Raw genomic sequence first — 18,883 nt, forward strand, 5'->3', positions numbered from 1 at the left:
GATAAATTGCCATTCCACATGAGAAAGGCTGCGAACTCCTCAGGTAGCCTATTACCGGAAACTTCAGGAGATTAATGGCAGAATCTGCGAAAGCCAGCACGAGAGGGAGGCGAAGAGTTGGGTCAGGTTATTTTTTAAATACATTTTTTATGGTTATCTAGATCTCTTGCGCCTTCCTGAGGCATCAAACTGTAAGCTTAAAGCATCAGACAAGCTCAATGCATTTAGCTAATTTTGTTAAAACACAGGGTGTGTCTATATATGGAAAAATACACGTTTAAAAATGTTGAGCAATAGATTGCTCGAAAGAACAGACAACTTTTGGTCACCAAAATGTTTTTTTTGTTGGGACAGAAACAATTGACAAATCAACATTTGTATATTTTCAAAATTCATGTTTATCTTTTTCAATATTCCTACATGAATATAAAACAAAAGTTATTGAAATCAAAATACTACTCATATTACACATAATATGCTTTGTAGCACCTATGGAGTCTTAAAGCAGGCCTGGGTAAATATGCCAACTTTGATAATCATTTTTCAATTATGCTTTTAGATACAAATGTCCAATATATGTCAACAATCCTTCCTCTGAAGGACTCTTTTATTCATTACATTTCGTGAAAATCTCAAAATCGGGTGATTTTTTTTGTTTAGGTTTCGTGAGGACCCACTGAGCAAATCAACGTTGTTTCCACGACATTTCAGTGAAATTACATTGAACCAACGTGGAATAGAAGTTGAATTGACGTCTGTGCCCAGTTGTGAATTACTCACGAAATGCTGCTTTCCATTCTACCGACCTAGCCACTGTAATTTCCCATTCAATTCAGCTGTCATACTGTAGGTTAACGGTAAATGGTTAGGGATTATCTGATCAAAAGTATTATATGGTATTTACTTTTATTACTTTGAATGAGCACTGAAATATCCAGTATATTTAAATATATCTGCTTTTTTAAAGATGAATACGGACATTCTGAGGGATGTATTCAAACTAAGCCCCAACCGTTCCACTTCACTTTTTAGTTTATTTGTGGTGTCTAACTAATGAACTGATGCAAAGTGTGTCACAGCAAATGTTTATTACCCCCACAAAGTCTGATTCACTTCAAACTGATCTTCCCACACAGATAGTCTTTTTCACTGTATGACTCTTTCACAGTTTCCCTCTCCATATGTTATTTTCTGTAATCTCAACCCATTTATCCTGGCTATGCTTCATGGGGTCCCAATTTACTCTCCCTCCCTGAACATAAAGTTAAAAAAAGCCTGTGACCTTCTGTGTTTGTTTCGCCTTATTGTTTTCTCTGATCTGTATGGTTGTAGGCAACTATATGTGTGTTTATACATTCATTACGTAAATCCATTCATATGCACATGGTCTTCGAGCTCCAGTATTCCCCGTGGCTGTCGCACACGGAACGACCTGAATGCTGATGCAAAAACAGCACATTCTGAGGCCCTCTGGTTGGAAATCATATGGAAATGGGTTGGCCCCATCAAAACAAAAAGATCACTATGGATTCTCTCTGAACATGCTGCATGTCAGGCAATCGGAGGGGGATATGCTTCCGTTACCTTGTCATTCACAATGCTCTTCCCGTCCCAGGCCCAGCCGCGCTTTGTGAAGTAGTTGACGGTGGCAAACTCGATGAGGGCGGAGAAGACAAAGGCGTAGCAGACAGCGATGAACCAGTCCATGGCTGTGGCGTAGGCCACCTTGGGGAGGGAGTTACGAGCACTTATACTCAGGGTGGTCATTGTCAGCACAGTGGTTACACCTAGGGGAACAGCAAACAGTTTCAGTTTGGTCAGTTCCCTTTGATTATCATTCAATCATTTTAAATACCTTATCTACAGATACCATGTACAGCCAAGTAATTACATTCTGGTTAGCAAAGAAGAGTAGGCGTATAGTAATAACATGGTATAATGGCGACTTAATATACAGTGTTACTATTTTATGTGACATCTTGTACAAAAGACTGTGGAGAAATAGTAGTTATCACAGTGTTGTAGAATAGATCGAAGTACATCATATCAGAGCTGTAGCTCTGTGGAGCAGAGCATGCTGGGCGATCTCCAGCTCCTGTGTTTCCCTCACTAGTTAGCCAGTGTGCGTCCTGGCTGATATGTAAATTTAGGTACATATTCGAGTCGCAACAAAATTGAATATAATGTTGCAGATATGGTTCCGAATGACACAATTTGTGACCTGTTTCAGGAAACTAGGCGTATGTCGTGAGTCACTGCTTCAAAGGGGAACCGTTTGAATGTAAACTTTAATTTTTTATCAAAATGTTTTTTTTGGCAGAAATGCCTCCTCGAACATGTGAACTTTCATGTGCCTTAATAACAAACTTGTATGCTATCTGTAAATACGAATACACATTTTTAATTACGAGCCTCATTGGTTTAGCCAAAGAAAAAGCCAACAACCTTCCCGCTAGCCATGATTGGCTGAGAAAATGAGTGGGCTGGACATGCCGAGAGATGAGTTGGGATTGGTCTGCCATATAGCCCGCTTCTGTCTATTTGAGCTGGTCAGTATGCCTAGGTAATCCTGTCTAACGTGTATTAAAACTGCATAAGTGTTGATCTCCAATTTCTGGAGGACAGTTTTATCGAGAAGGAGATGGAGAAACCACCTGTCTCCGGATTACATCTTCAAACGAAGGGCAACCATGTCATCCGACAGGAGACACGTCCAACCATGAATGATGTAAGCTACATTTTCAGATATGACATGTTTCTTATTTTGACAGAAACAGCCATTTGCTTGGCTAGCTATAGCCTAATGTTAGCAAGCTAACATTGAACCTGGTTGGTTAGCTACCTGCAGATTCATGCAGGGTAGTAATGTCATGAGTTGTCATTATGGTTCATTGTTTACCTAGTTAGCTAGCTAAAGTTAGCTGGCTGGCTCGCTAGCTAACATTACATGTATGACCTTATTATTCATATCTCAGAGCCATTTGCTTAGCTAGCTAACATTGAACCTGGTTGGATAGCTCCCTGTAGATTCATTTTTATTTTTAATTTCACCTTTATTTAACCAGGTAGGCTAGTTGAGAACAAGTTCTCATTTACAACTGCAACCTGGCCAAGATAAAGCAAAGCATTGTGACACAAACAACAACACAGAGTTACACATGGAATAAACAAACATACAGTCAATAATTCAATAGAAAAAAAGTCTATATACAGTGTGTGCAAATGAGGTAACATAAGGGAGGTAAGGCAATAAATAGGCCATAGTGGTGAAATAATTACAATTTAGCAATTAAACACTGGAGTGATAGATGTGCAGAAGATGAATGTGCAAGTAGAGATACTGGGGTGCAACGGAGCAACAAAAAAAAAACAGTATGGGGATGAGGTAGTTGGATGGGCTATTTACAGATGGGCTATGTACAGGTGCAGTGATCTGTGGGCTGCTTTGACAGCTGGTGCTTAAAGTTAGTGAGGGAGATATGAACCTCCAGCTTCAGTGATTTTTGCAATTCGTTCCAGTCATTGGCAGCAGAGAACTGGAAGGAAAGGCAGCCAAATGAGGATTTGGCTTTGGGGGTGACCAGTGAAATATACCTGCTGGAGCGCGTGCTACGCGTGGGTGCTGCTATGGTGACCAGTGAGCTGAGATAAGGCGGGGCTTTACCTAGCAAAGACTTATCGATGACCTGGAGTCAGTGGGTTTGTCGACGAATATGAAGCGAGGGCCAGCCAACGAGAGCATACAGGTCACAATGGTGGGTAGTATATGGGTCTTTGGTGACAAAACGGATGGCACTGTGATAGACTGCATCCAATTTGCTGAGTAGAGTGTTGGAGGCTATTTTGTAAATGACATCGCCGAAGTCAAGGATCGGTAAGATAGTCAATTTTACGTGGGTATGTTTGGCAGAATGAGTGAAGGATGCTTTGTTGCGAAACAGGAAGCCGATTCTAGATGTCATGCAGGGTGGTAACGTCATGAGTTGGGATTATGCTTCATTGTTTACATAGCTAGCTAGCTAGCTAGCTAGATTCCTTAACAAAAGACTATGCAAGTAACCATTTTGGGTGCATTCGTAAATTCAGCCTGGCCATCTACTCCAATTTCAGAGCACTCTCGTCTGAGTGTGCCAGAGAGCGCAGAATAACTGATGAATTTACAAATGCTCAACACCCTTTGAATATGGCCGATATCAGTAAACGTTGGCAGAAAGCATAATTAAATTGTTGCCAGCAGCACAGTTACAGTCACCAACGCTCTGGATAACATGAAAACAGCCTAACCAGCTCTGCTAGGGCGAGTAAAATGGTCAGAGTGGGGTGTTCTCTCAGTATGTGTCTGGAAGTAGCTAGCAAGCTAGCCAATGTTAGCCAGTTAGCTTGGGTGCTTGACTGCCGCATCAAAGTTCGGATCAACCCTAATCATCGGCCAGAGCGTCCAGTGTGCGCTCTGAATGCGAAACGCTCTGAATTTACAAACGGTCAATCTGACAGCACAGTTGTAGTCACCATTGCTCTGGATAACATAACAGCCCAACCAGCTCTGCTAGGGTGAGTAATGTTCAGTGAGTTGTTCTCTCTCACTTAGATGTCTGGAAGCAACTAGCAAGTTAACTTGGGTGCTGTTAAGAGATGGGTGGGGCTAAAGCTTAAGAGGGTGTGAACAATGCTGAATGGGTGTAGACAATGAATAGTTATTCAATAGTTGTACCAAAACATTCAAGGCCATTTTCTCAAAAGTGAGTTTACAAGTTTATCTACTTTCAAAGCAAAATTACTTTCACATTGTTCGTCAACTGTAAGAGTACGATATTCCATTTTGTAGCTCTAAAAGTCTCTACTTTTATCCAAATTAAAAAACACAATTTGAAATGTTTCTACAGAAGATGGTCGGTCACATTTCACGTGTACAACATCTAAAGACCTGCATTACTATACTGAGAGCTTTTCCATTTCTAAAAATACGTATTTGGGCGTTTTTGGAGCGTTTGTTCAAGCTTTTTCAGATCCCCCGTACTGTACAATGAGGATGAAAACTAAATCGGTGGATGGGGTGAAGTGAAATCGTTAAAAAAAGTGTCTGGATGCCATTTACATCAACCATGAAGTAAAAACATTGTTTCTGCAAATAAGAGATGAGCCTGTATTCACTCAAATTGTATTTTTAGAACTAAGGTTGAGAATAAACGCTTACATTTCTTGAACCAATTTTTTTTCTTATCTGCAGAAAAGACATGAATTCGCTGCCCACTTCGCCGAGGTTGTAGTATCTGTGGCACTGAAATATGAGGAGCCTTAAAGGGACACGGAGAATAATAAACCAACCGACTCCCCCTATTCAGAGCAAACCCAATCCTATCTAGAAATGTCCTGATCCTTTAAAGCTGGTTACACAACTATGTCCCATTCTACCGTGAACACATCAGGATGGTTGTTGGCAGTGCTGCATACACACTAACATACAGTACTAACACCCTCAAAAGTGTATGCCAGGCTAACACAGCCTCCCTTCAGTATTACCAAACCAATCTACCAGTAAAGCCTGGAACAGACATTCCACCATAAACGGGATAAAAAAAAAGGTAACTTGTAAAAGGTAATTATCACAAAACCTAAATTATTTGTATGTATCATTTGTATTAAGCAGAAAACATGATACTTATCATACAGTAACTGCTAAAATGAACCAATTCTTTCACTAGTTGGAGTTATGTGGCCTTTAGAGTCATACAGCTCCAGGGTACATTTTTAACTGCCATCTTCAGTCAAAAGTTGCTTGCTCTGTTTACATGATTCATTCAGAAAGGTTATTCACACCAGAAGTTGCCGACTTTATAGTGTAATGTGCTTATTCTTTATATAATATATTGTGTTTATCATGTGCGAATGGTAATCATCTCTGCAGTGATAGCACTCTGCTGTACATGTTTTAAAATGACCAAATAAAATGCGTCAATCAATGTCTGCCCATGTGTATAGAGCATATTTTTGCAGTCTATGTAGTCCATGGGGGAATATTAACCCAATGAGCCCCGCCGTTGCGCCAGCGTGATTTAGGACTTCTAACCCCTTTTAAACGTTGTATTTGACCTACATTCTGTGTTGCACCATTGGACTTGTCTATTTCTTCTGATTAACGTGGAGCTGAACTTGAGCGGTGTTTGTGAGACGAGGGCGGATTCCGAAGGAGCCGGGTCTTTTTTTAACAAAATCGTCTGTAGCATCAGAATGGTTTGAGCTTCAAACTATTGAAAGCTGAGACTCTCAGGAACACCCACTTGTGACATGTTTTGCTCCATGAAGCTCACAAGCTACACGAGTCATTAGAAGGTCAGGTGTTTTTCTACATAGAAGATCATAGGAAATCCCGAGATAAAGTGTCTATACTACTGTAATAAACTCACATAGTTGCTGTCACACAGTTGTCACTGACAAGTTGAATATTCATTTCCCACTGATCAAACAATTTCTGTACTTAGAGAATTCATATAAATTCATTTTAATCAGGTTTTTGCTTTGGCAGGCCTTATTTTTTTTTATTGACATTTGTCAATTAAACTCATGAATGCAACTGTTTATGTCAAATTGTTTTGTGTTCTACCTGTATCCCTGGTTGTCCTGAAAAGAAAATGGTAAAACACTTCATTGTGAGGCTAAATATAAGGGCTGGACATGCAGATAAATGAAAGTCAGATAAATAAAAACGCCTATTTTTGCTGAGGTCTGGCATTGGCTACCAAACAACTCCCTGCTTTTGGTAAACGGGCTAAGTTCTGATCACACTATTAAGCTAGCCCTCCTCTTGGCCCCTAGCACTAAATTCAATTACCTTGCTATGGCAGAACAAACAGTCACTTGGCTTTTCAGGCGGTCGCACAGGATCACATTGGAACAAGTGGTGCTCATTCATTACACAGTAATACAAAACAGCTAGACCGCAGAGTGGGTCGGAAAACAGGCAAACGGACACACAGGGCACATCTTCAAGGCTCCTGGCACCACGGAGCAACACTGAACTGCAATTAGGCGGTCTGCATGACATGATAACTTGCCACTACTACGTCACCAACGCAGGACCAAGCCAAAATGAAACAGGGAGGAGGAGATAAAGAGATATAGTGAGTAGTGAGACAGGGTAAAAAGAGGACCAATGCTTGGGTAAGTAACAAAAAAAAATGGTGGGAGAAAGCAGGAGAGATATCGATAGAGCAAAAGGGTTACGCACAAATGCTCTCAAACTTTTGTGCATATCTCCCTTTGACATCAAAGCAGGATAGGTGGCCCCATACTCACCAAACACAGTCCTAGCTGGCACGGACTCTCTGTTCAGCCAGAAAGACACTTGGGAGAGGATGACAGTCATGATGCATGGTAGATAGGTCTGTATCACAAAGTAACCAATCTTCCGCTTCAAATGAAAATGTGCCGTCATGACAGTGTATTCGCCTGTAGAGAGAAATAGTGCTTTATTAACTTATACTGCCCAAACTAGAGTACCACTCTTTAAAGGGTAGCCATATTCATTCACGTACAATTATATTTGTTTTTTCACTGCGAATTCATAATAATATGGATGTGGATACTTTGGGTGTGATATGCAATGTTAGAAAAATTGTGTACTTTTCAAATTTCAAACAAGGCCAATTGAATTGAGCATTGCACATGGTAACTGTATAACCGCATCTGAAAACTAAAGCGCATCCGAGGACATTAAATAATGGCAATGACGCAACAGCATGCACGACTCGTAACGGGAGAATATCTAAAAAAAGAGCCCAAGATTAGAGATGAGTAGAGAAAGATGTGTGTTACCCATGGCAACAGAACAGAGAAATATATCTCATTTGTTGTGATTCTGCAATAAAGGCCTTGATACTGCCACTTGGCAGAAGGAAAGCGTGATTTTTGTTTCTGGCTATTCGCAAAATATTTGGTATCCCTGTTATTCAAGAGCACTTACAGTATTGCCTGCTTTACACCCATTTAGAGGGAGGCTTAACGCTTTCCACAACAGGTGGAGAACATGGGATCATATGGACACTTGACTAAGTGCTTGAGGATCTGGCCTACGCAGGTGATCTCGCTATTCTTGCAAGTTGACATCGGGACGTGCAGGCAAAAAAACTCAGAAGTTGGCAGACCGCACGAATGGCAGGACTCAACATCAACATTCAAAAAGACAAAAAAAACATTATGGTGATCACCAAAAACCAACATCAACAACCCTGCTGTGGAAGAGGTGGATGAGTTCATTTGTCTTGGGAGAAAGATGACCGAGGACGGCAATTCCCTGAGCGACGTGACCACCATGTTAAGACCAGTATGGAGAGCTAAGAACATCAGCCTATCACTCAAAATCTGCATCTTCAAAAGCAATGTCCTCAGAGGTGGATGGAGGTATGTACGGCCAGGGTTGGCAGTGCCAGAGACATGGATCTCACCCTTCACCCCTGGCTGAAGATGAAGACCACAGATTGGGCTGTTGCTCTTCTGCCCAACGGGGGCGGGTGGAGGTGTGTGGACTTCACTACCTGGCGTCAGCTTGGGGAGGATATCAACAGCCGGATACTAAGATCCTGGGCCACCAAGAATGGGAAATACTGAAGATACTAATCTCACCCTCCAAACCCGGTGGTGTCCTGGAGACGGTGGTGGTGAGGGACTTGCATTGTTCTAAAGCAGCAGATGGGAGTTGGCTAGCCTGCCTTCCCCTATAGCTTGTTAAGTCAGCCACATTTGATGGGGAATGGAGTAGACCAGGGGAAGGATGCCTTCCCTGCAGATGAGCAATACACTCTCATTACAGAATGAGGCAGGAGACATAGGGCAGCGCTGACATAGCCCTCTGTTGGAGGAAATGGAGATGGAGAGCCTGGTTCTAGACAGCTTCAGCCTCCTGTCGGCACTGATGACGCCAGCACGCCTCCACTTGAGATTCACATTTTCATGAATTCATTCAAATGTACAAATATTAACTAAGTTATTTTGTCATTTCCGGTCGACTCATTCGCTTTGGAAAACACCCCGTGTCCTCTCTGTGACTCAATGTAAAAATACAACAAAATTAAATGATTTTATAAAACAATTTAGCTGTTATGTTTGTGGCCCGATGCAAGGTGTCCCTCACACTCAAGCCTCAGAGTACAGTTAGTCGTGCCAAACGACCTAGTTTACCGCAACGGTAGACTAGACACTGACACGGCACTAATGAATGATTCATTTAAACACAATCAGCAAATATGTAGGGGATAGTAAAACGAAGGGATTCAGTGACGGGGGCTCCTCCGTATTTCACTTGGACAACGCTCTTAGTGGCACTTAAGCCCAGGAATTCAATCTTTTAAGCACTGCACTTTCAGACCAGTGGCATATGACTGAATCATTTAGTTGAGATCGTAGGGCTTTCTCCTCAATGAGAACAGACTAGAAATTCCCATTGTATGTTAAAACATCCAACAGTAATTTTCTCTACATCGTTGGAATGTAAACTTATGGGTAGTAATGGATAGTGGCACTAAACCCGGGAGTGTGTGATGTCTAAGTGGAGGGGAAGAAGAAGAAGAAGGGAAGGAAGGAGGAGGAGAATAGATCCACGCTGCATAGAACCAGACTGACCTGGTCATGAAGATCCTCAAGAGTGTTTCAAACATGTAGTGACTTGTGTGACGAGAGTGCTCCCCAGAGACGCATGCGGAGACATGCAGAGGGGGGCAGATACTAATCATTGACGATCACTACATTGGCCACCGTATTGATCCGCTTTGCTGCCAAAGTCATGGTGACAAGACAATCCATGCCACATAGCTGGAGCGCATCCTGGATTTCTCTGAGGTTTCTCTGAGGTTTCTCTCTGGCTTCTCTGAGGTTTCTCTCTGGCTTCTCTGTGGCTATAAATAACTATTATTCTGTATTTTCCTAGGAGCTTTTGGCATTATTCAAAGCAGCCAACATCTCCCTAGTATATTTTGCTTTTATTTCAATGGTGGAGCTCAGTCAAGAAATGTAATGTAATAAAAAAATATATATCATTCCACAGTGCCTTCTGCTTTCCCTCAGTATTACACATATTTTGTAAAACCCCTAAAATCAGATGAAAAACTGCATTTCGAAAGGTCACAATGCTCAATACTGACCAACAACCTGTTCGCCATACAGCTAAAACGAGCCTGTCTGTCTCTTGGTGGAGTGTATGTGTGACTGTCGGATGCCTCTCCTTACGCTAAGGACTCCCCTCCAACCCCTTTCTTGACAGCTTTTTTTCCATCTGTTCCTATACACAGACTTTTCCTTCCCTTTTTTACTGTGTGTTTGTTTCACAGCCCAGAACACAGCATTTCTTCCCCATTTATCGCTCTGGTGCACTTTTGTGAGACAAGGCTTCTCTTGTGTCTTACGATGGCTCCAACATAAGACCAGCAGCAGCAGTACAGCTCAGGAATAAGGAGGCGGCCCTCCTTTCAGAACGGAGCTCCCCTGTGTGTCTGAGTGAATGGCAGCTCCTATAGCTGTGCTTCTGCTTCCTCTCCAACCGACAGAGTAGAACAGGAGTGTTCCCCTCTTGCCTCCCGTAGGAGGCTGCGCACCTGTGTCTCCGAAGCCTTTGTAGTCCGATTGGTCCAAAGTAAAGTGGAGAGTCTCTTTGTTTCAACAGTCAAAGCAGAATCGGTTGTTTTGTGCAGTTGGTTCCCTAGTCAGACTAGTCGCAGCTTTTACAAATAAGCTCATCAGACATGAGAGGACTGTTTCAGTATGATAGGACAGGGACTGAACATTCTTTCAGCCTCTGTTATCCACAGGTTGGGTCAACTAATAGTGTTTCAAAACCTGGGTTTCTTGTACTCTTGGGGAGACTTGGCCTATCCACAGTGGGGTCTTTGGAGGATTTCATAACAATCTAGGCCTAGTCCTTGGTTGCAAAAGAGGGGGTTCTTTGGGATGAGTGAGATGTAATTGGGGGATTTAGTAACCAAAACGGGTTGAGAACCACTGAACAAACATATGCAGCCAGCAGTGACAAGCACTAAACGTTGGCCAATTACAAAGTGATGTTGAATAAATTCCTATACATGCCCACTGTCATTCACAGATACTCTGATTTCGTTTCTTTTCACTTTGTTGCATTTGGTGGCAGCGATGGGATCCAGGCCTGCAGGGGGAGCATGTGCTTATCTAATTGAGTGAACAACCAAGTGAAATACCGTTTTTTCTTTTCTTTTTTCGCTTTGGTAGTCTTTTCACAAGTATGTGGTAAAATTTCACAACTCAGTACAAAACTCAAAACAGATTAGCAAAAAAGGCAATTGAAAAAAAAACGTTAGGCACATTTCAAATCACTAAGTACAACACACAACATCACACAGTAACTTTTTCAGCAAACCTAATCAGTGTTTAATCTAAAAATACCTTTCATATAAAGTAATTGCCTTTCACAATGCAATGCTCACAATACTTTTTATATGATTCTCTTGTCATTTGTTTAAATACATTTGACCGTCACTTAATACAACTGCGCGTACAGGTTAATCACTTAACCGTTTGGTTAACCTATAGATTTTAAACTGGTTTGTCTACTATATATGGATTTTGAGAACTACAGACATACAATATGTGTTTGTAAAGTATAAACATCTAAATGACATGTATGTTACATGATAACCATACCTAATGACTACTCGTTATTGCTAATTGATTTCACATAGTGGTAACCACATAAAACGGTGTGTGTACACTTGCAATTTCTTTCAACATGGAGCAGGATAGACGGCAAGGGAGAGGAAGAAATCAAAGAGCTTGTGGACAAGCGGCCTGTCAGAGTTGGGCATAGGTCCCATCAAAGAGGTCAAAGAGGTGGGCATGGACCCCATCAAAGAGGTAGACATCAGAGAGAGCGAGGCAGAGGACAGGGAACTGTTGTGTCAAACGAAGTCCGGGAGATCGTCGTTGACCATGTTGTAAACAGAGGCCTTACCACGGCAAAGGCTGCCAGCTTAGTTCACCCCAATCCGAAAAGATCGACCGTCAATTTGATTATGAGAACATTTCGCCAAGAAAACTGTTAAGTCTGCAGGATATGTACTATGCTTTACCATGACATTTACAGTAAATTACATATTGTAATGCATGTAAATTCACAAAACATATTACAGTGTTCTTCCAGTATGATCTATTGACAGTATACTCTGTTCTACCCTCAGAATTGACAGAAGACCCCATAGTGGTGGACATGGCCGTGTGCTGACTGAGCAGCAGGAGTGGGCAGTGGTGGAAATAGTGAGGGCCAGGAATGAAATACGGCTGTCTGAAATAAAGCAGGCCATTGAGGAGAACGATGACACCTTTGCCAATGTGGCATCCATCAGCCCACCAACAATCTCCCGCCTTTTGAAGAGGCACCAGGTATCTATGAAACACATTTTCCTGGTGCCTTTTGAGAGAAACAACGACTGGGTGAAACAACTGTGGGCGGAGTATGTTCAGGTACAGCACTATATACTGTATTACTGTTACTATTAATGCACATGCTACTTCACAATATCATATTGGAACTATCCTGTAAAAATAACTAACTAAAATATATTTTTAGAGGGTGGTGGTGCTTGATGCTGCTGTGAACCATCACAAGTATATCTTTGTTGATGAAGCGGGCTTCAACCTGGCCAAAACTTGACGCCGTGGGTGGAACCTCATCGTCCAACGAGCGATCATCCAAGTGCCTGGACAACGTGGGGGAAACATCTCCATGTGCGCCGCTATCTCTGAAGATGGTGTGGTAGGACGTAGGCCATTACTTGGATTCTACAACGCTGCACACCTCATTGAGTTTCTCAATTGAATTAAGCAGGTCTGTCACGGTGAAGGGGGTCACCTATGTCATTGTCTGGGACAATGTCGGGTTCCATCATGCAGAGGTGGTTCAGGCATGGTTTCGGGCCCATCCCCAATTCGTGACCCTATACCTGCCCCCATACTCTCATTTGTTTGTGCAGACCAATGTCAAGCTTGGATTAGCCTGGAAAAATTTATTTTCCCCGGGGTGCATGAACAATGAGGACATTCATTGTGATGTGGATGAGAATTTATGGCCAAATGTTTAAGACAGGCTTGATGCAAATGAATGCGTGCTAAACATTATGTTTAATTTTGATTCATTACATTTTTTATTAATATATATATATTTTTTGCATGAATTGTAGAGGATGTCTTCATTGAATCACACCTTTGATTACACATTGGATAGATATTATGGGAAATATAGATATTCTGTAAGTTTTGTTGGGTAATTTAAGTGTATGTGAAAACTGTGAAATCTACTGTAATTTACAGTACTGTAGCATATTACTTTCAACACTTCTAAGGATGAGTTCAAACACGTACTATCTTGCATTGTTTGCTATTGGATTAACGTGTTGTTAAAACGACCAAATTTAAAAGATATTATGTGGTGTTTTGGGGATTAAACCAATATTCTTATTACATTTCACAATGAACCTATATTTTGAATCAATGGTTGTGTGGTGATGTTTACAATCCAAATGAATGCACAATGACAGGTTTGGAATGAAAGACTGGCTGCGTTACAAGCGTGACCAGTTTGGAGTTTTGTACTAAGAGTTGTGAAAATGTACCACATACTTGTGGAAATAGTACCAAAGCGATAAAAAACACGGTAATATCCTGAGTTTACCTGTGCTGGACTTGATGGTTTCTTGGCCCACTGTTTGGCCGAGCAGGTCGTACTGGTTCAAACGGGAGCTCTCTCCTTCCACCACCACAGAGTCGGCAGGCTTACTGGTCCAGACATAAGTCACCTCTGACATTGTATAGGCATCTAAGATCACAAAGAGAGTAAGGGTAACACCATCAGTGTGGCATTTGAAAATAGCGCAGTGATTCATTGTCATTTCAGATAATTTAATAGAAACGTGTCTATAAAGTCACTGAACTGTTTAAGGGTTGTATCATTTCCGACAAAAAAATCTACTCCAGATGCTTATCTCAATGACTGTTGTGCATTTTGTTCTCATTACATTTTGTTAGGCAACTGAAAGAAAATGACTATTGACTTAAGAAATAAACAACTAGTATAAATGATATAGGATCCAAATCACACCATATTAGTGTGTATATGTACAGTACCAGTCAAAAGTTTAGACACCTGATCATTCAAGAGTGTGCAAAGCTGTCATCAAGGCAAACTTTAAATACTTTAAATAAATTAAATGCTACTTTAAATAATCTAAAATCTAAAATATATTTTGATTTGTTTAACACTGTTTTGGTTACAACATGATTCCATATGTGTTATTTCACAGTTTTGATATCTCCACTATTATTCTACAATGCAGAAAATAGTAAATATATAGAAAAACCCCTGAATAGGTAGGTGTGTCCAAACTTTTGATTGGTACTGTATATACTGAGTATACAAAACATTAAGAACACCTGCTCTTTCCATGACATAGACTGACCAAGTGAATCCAGGTGAAAGCTATGATCCCTTACTGATGTTACTTGTTAAATCCACTTCAGTCAGTGTAGGTGACGTGGAGGAGACAGGTTAAAAAAGAACTTGAGACAATTGAGTCATGGATCGTGTATGTTTGCCATTCAGAGGGTGAACAGGCAAGACAAAATATTTAAGTGCCTTTGAACGGGGTATGGTTTTAGGTGTCAAGGTTCTGGTTTGTGTCAAGAACTGCAACGCTGCTTGACAGTTTCCCGTGTGTGTCAAGAATGGTCCACCACCCAAAGGACATCCATCCAACTTGACACAACTGTGGGAAGCATTGGAATCAACATGAACCAGCATCCCTGAGGAACTTTTTCGACACCCTGTAGAGTCCATGCCCCTACGAATTGAGGCTGTTCTGAGGGCAAAAGGGGGTGCAACTCAATGCTAGGAAGGTGTTCCTAATGTTTGGTATACTCAGTGTATATAGAAATGTCTTATCCTCTTGATATCTGTGTCTCTGTATAAGACACCCACGATAAGGAAGATGTGATGGTTTTGGCAGCCATCGCATCTTCCTAATCGTGGGTGTTTCATACAGAGACACAGATATCAAGAGGATAACACATTTCATATAGTAAACATTGACAAACAGTGAGTCATCAATGCCATTAGGGAATCATATTCTCTCCCTGCGAGTCTTGCTGCGCCATGAAAACACTTAACATATTAACTCATCTTGACATTTAAAGTAAGGCTTGTATTATTAATTGGTTATTGGCAATGGATGAGTTTCCCCCTATAGTCGATTGACGGAGCCATGCGTCAATCAATAAACATAATACAAAAATCCCCATCAAAATCCGTCTGTTTAAGCTAGAGATAGGTTCAATCCTGCACATCCGCCTATGTCGGCCTTCCACATCTGCAGTGGAAAGCGACAGAGCTGCAGTGCTGTTTGGCAGACTAAGAGGCGTCCTGAAAATCGGTCTTCTCACAAACAAACGTCTGCAGCGTCTGAACGGTTTGGCCCACAAGCCCCACGGGACTCGTCTGAAGTCGGTACCGTCGATTTGACAACTTCTGTCTATAGCATCCATTATGGAAAGGGGAGCCACTCACGAACACAATGGTGTTCTCCTTTTGTTCTACGACACCCACAAGCTTCTCAATGTAACTCAGTACTGGTTTCTAAAATGAATGGAAGTATGAACATACACTAAAAAACCTTCTTTATGATTTCTTTTTTGACTGTCTGTTTAGCCATTTATGAATGTGTTATTCAATGTGTTTCTATGGGCTACAGCAGTAAAAGACACATTCAGGCCTAAAATAAAAAATCTAATAGCTAAATGATCCATGGTATGGACCATCTTAAAACTATTTCATATGTTGGCTTAGTAGAACCCCCCCCCTCCCACAGGCGTAGACTTTTAGCTTTTAGGGGTTAATAGGCCACACATTTTACAGCCAGGAGATGGCTTGCAGTGTACTTCACAACATGCAATGTCACATACTGACTCACTAAGCTATTTTTTTTGCTTTTAAGGGCTGAAGCATTTGGTCCCATTTCTTTTTTTGTTTATCGAAACAATTCAACACCCTCAGTGGTTATGCAATGATTATTGCTGTAACTGGCGGAAGTTTGTAGCAGCAGAAACCAAATCTATTCTTATCCTTGTGTCTTTCCTGGTCTTGATTCCCCTGTTTGTTTGTTATGGTGTGGGATTTTATAAAGGTTTTAGGCTCAAATCAAGTGAAGTAAAGAAATTATATTCTGCCTCTTGGAAATGATAAAATGTGATGGTGTTGTTGACATGGAGGAGAGTGAGGAGCAGCGCTGAATGACACCAAAAACAAAGGTCACAGTGGTGATTCATTCAAACCTGTTGGCCGCAACTACAGTACCAGTCAAAAGTTTGGACACACCTACAGTACTCACTGAAGGGTTTTCCTTTATTTTGACTATTTTCTACATTGTAGAATAATAGTGAAGACATCAGAACTATGAAATAACACATATGGAATCATGTAGTAACCTAAAAAGTGTTAAACAAATCAAAATATATTTTCTATTTGAGATTCTTCAAAGTAGCCACCCTTTGCCTTGATGACAGCATTGTACACGCTTAGCATTCTCTCAACCAGCTTCATGAGGTAGTCACCTGGAATGCATTCCAGGTAACAGGTGTACCTTGTTAAAAGTTAATTTGTGGAATTTCTTTCCTTCTTAATGTGTTTGAGCCAATCAGGCTGCTGATTATCCCGCACACCTGTCACCATCGTCAAGCGCCCCAGCGCCTCATGACACTCACCTGGACTCCATCACCTCCTTGATTATCTTCCCTATTGTAGGGTTCTGCTTTTCTTTTCTTAGTCAACCTTGTGTTCTGTTTCATTGTGTTCTGGAACGTAGCCCTGTCTTTCATTTTTGTTCATTGATTTCACCTGTGTTCGTTTCACACCTGGTCTCATCCGCTCCCTATTTAGTTCAGTTATTTCTGTTTGTATGGTTGTGGGGTATTGTTTTCTGTAATGAATGCTCAGGGAGAAAAAGGTGTAGATTCACGCGCAGAGCACGGCAGATGTTTATTAAGCCTTTGCAGAAGGCAGGAATCGTGGTCGCAGGCAATGGTCAAACACAGGTAGGCAGTCAAAAACACACATACCTCACAACCATAAAAAAAACAGAAAGAACTGAACTAAATAGGGAGCTGATGAGACCAGGTGTGAAACGAACACATGAAATCAATTAACAAAAATGAAAGACAGGGCTACGTTCCAGAACACAAAGAAAAAGAACACAAGGTTGACTAAGAAAAGAAAAGCAGAACTTTACAATAGGGAAGATAATCAAGGAGGTGATGGAGTCCAGGTGAGTGTCATGAGGCGCTGGTGCGCTTGACGATGGTGACAGGTGTGCGGGATAATCAGCAGCCTGATGACCTAGAGGCTGGAGAGGGAGTATACGTGACAGGTAAGCTACTCCAGTCTATATTTGGCCATGTGTTTTAAGTTATTGTCCTGCTGAAAGGTGAATTTGTCTCCTAGTATCTATTGGAAAGTAGACTGAACCAGGTTTTCCTTTAGGATTTTGCCTGTGTTTAGTTCTATTCCATTTATTTTTATCCTAAAAAACAAATTAGTCTTTGTCGATGACAAGCATATCCTTAACATGATGCAGGCACAAAAATATGGAGTGGTACTCAGTAATGTGTTGTGTTTGCCCCAAACATAATGTTTTGTGTTCAGGACATAAAGTTATTTTCTTAATCACATTTTTTTGCAGTTTTACTTTAGTGCCTTTTTTCAAACATTTGGAGTATTTTTCTATTCTGTACAGGCTTCCTTCTTTTCACTTGGTCATTGAGGTTATTATTGTGAAGTAACTACAATGTTGTTGATCCATCCTCGGCTTTCTCCTATCACAGCCATTAAACGCTGTTTTAATGTCACAATTGGCGGTGAAATCCTTGAGCAGTTTTATTTCTCTCCAGCAACTGAGTTAGGAAGGACGCCTGTATCTTTGTAGTGACTGGGTGTATTGATACACCATCTAAAGTGTAATGAATAACTTCACCATGCTCATTTACATTTACATTTAAGTCATTTAGCAGACGCTCTTATCCAGAGCGACTTACAAATTGGTGCATTCACCTTATGATATCCAGTGGAACAACCACTTTACAATAGTGCATCTAACTCTTTTAAGGGGGGGGGGGGGTTAGAAGGATTACTTTATCCTATCCTAGGTATTCCTTAAAGAGGTGGGGTTTCAGGTGTCTCCGGAAGGTGGTGATTGACTCCGCTGACCTGGCGTCGTGAGGGAGTTTGTTCCACCATTGGGGTGCCAGAGCAGCGAACAGTTTTGACTGGGCTGAGCGGGAACTGTACTTCCTCAGAGGTAGGGAGGCGAGCAGGCCAGAGGTGGATGAACGCAGTGCCCTTGTTTGGGTGTAGGGCCTGATCAGAGCCTGAAGGTACGGAGGTGCCGTTCCCCTCACAGCTCCGTAGGCAAGCACCATGGTCTTGTAGCGGATGCGAGCTTCAACTGGAAGCCAGTGGAGAGAGCGGAGGAGCGGGGTGACGTGAGAGAACTTGGGAAAGTTGAACACCAGACGGGCTGCGGCGTTCTGGATGAGTTGTAGGGGTTTAATGGCACAGGCAGGGAGCCCAGCCAACAGCGAGTTGCAGTAATCCAGACGGGAGATGACAAGTGCCTGGATTAGGACCTGCGCCGCTTCCTGCGTGAGGCAGGGTCGTACTCTGCGAATGTTGTAGAGCATGAACCTACAGGAACGGGTCACCGCCTTGATGTTAGTTGAGAACGACAGGGTGTTGTCCAGGATCACGCCAAGGTTCTTAGCACTCTGGGAGGAGGACACAATGGAGTTGTCAACCGTGATGGCGAGATCATGGAACGGGCAGTCCTTC

The 18,883-nt window shown here is 41.7% G+C and overlaps 1 protein-coding gene across 1 annotated transcript in view; it reads right to left on the minus strand.

The window, feature by feature from the left end:
• LOC139581144 (gamma-aminobutyric acid receptor subunit alpha-2-like) overlaps positions 1–18,883 on the minus strand; it is a 62,798-nt gene that overhangs the window by 15,820 nt on the left and 28,095 nt on the right. Inside the window, exons 7-9 of the mRNA XM_071410605.1 lie at positions 13,685–13,828; positions 7,294–7,446; positions 1,585–1,787 (exon numbers count right to left, since the gene is read on the minus strand). Of these exons, the coding sequence (XP_071266706.1) occupies positions 1,585–1,787; positions 7,294–7,446; positions 13,685–13,828 (500 nt within the window). The remainder of the gene's footprint in view (positions 1–1,584; positions 1,788–7,293; positions 7,447–13,684; positions 13,829–18,883) is intronic.

This window comes from Salvelinus alpinus, chromosome 7 (genome assembly GCF_045679555.1).
Source record: "Salvelinus alpinus chromosome 7, SLU_Salpinus.1, whole genome shotgun sequence".
NCBI lineage: Eukaryota > Metazoa > Chordata > Actinopteri > Salmoniformes > Salmonidae > Salvelinus > Salvelinus alpinus.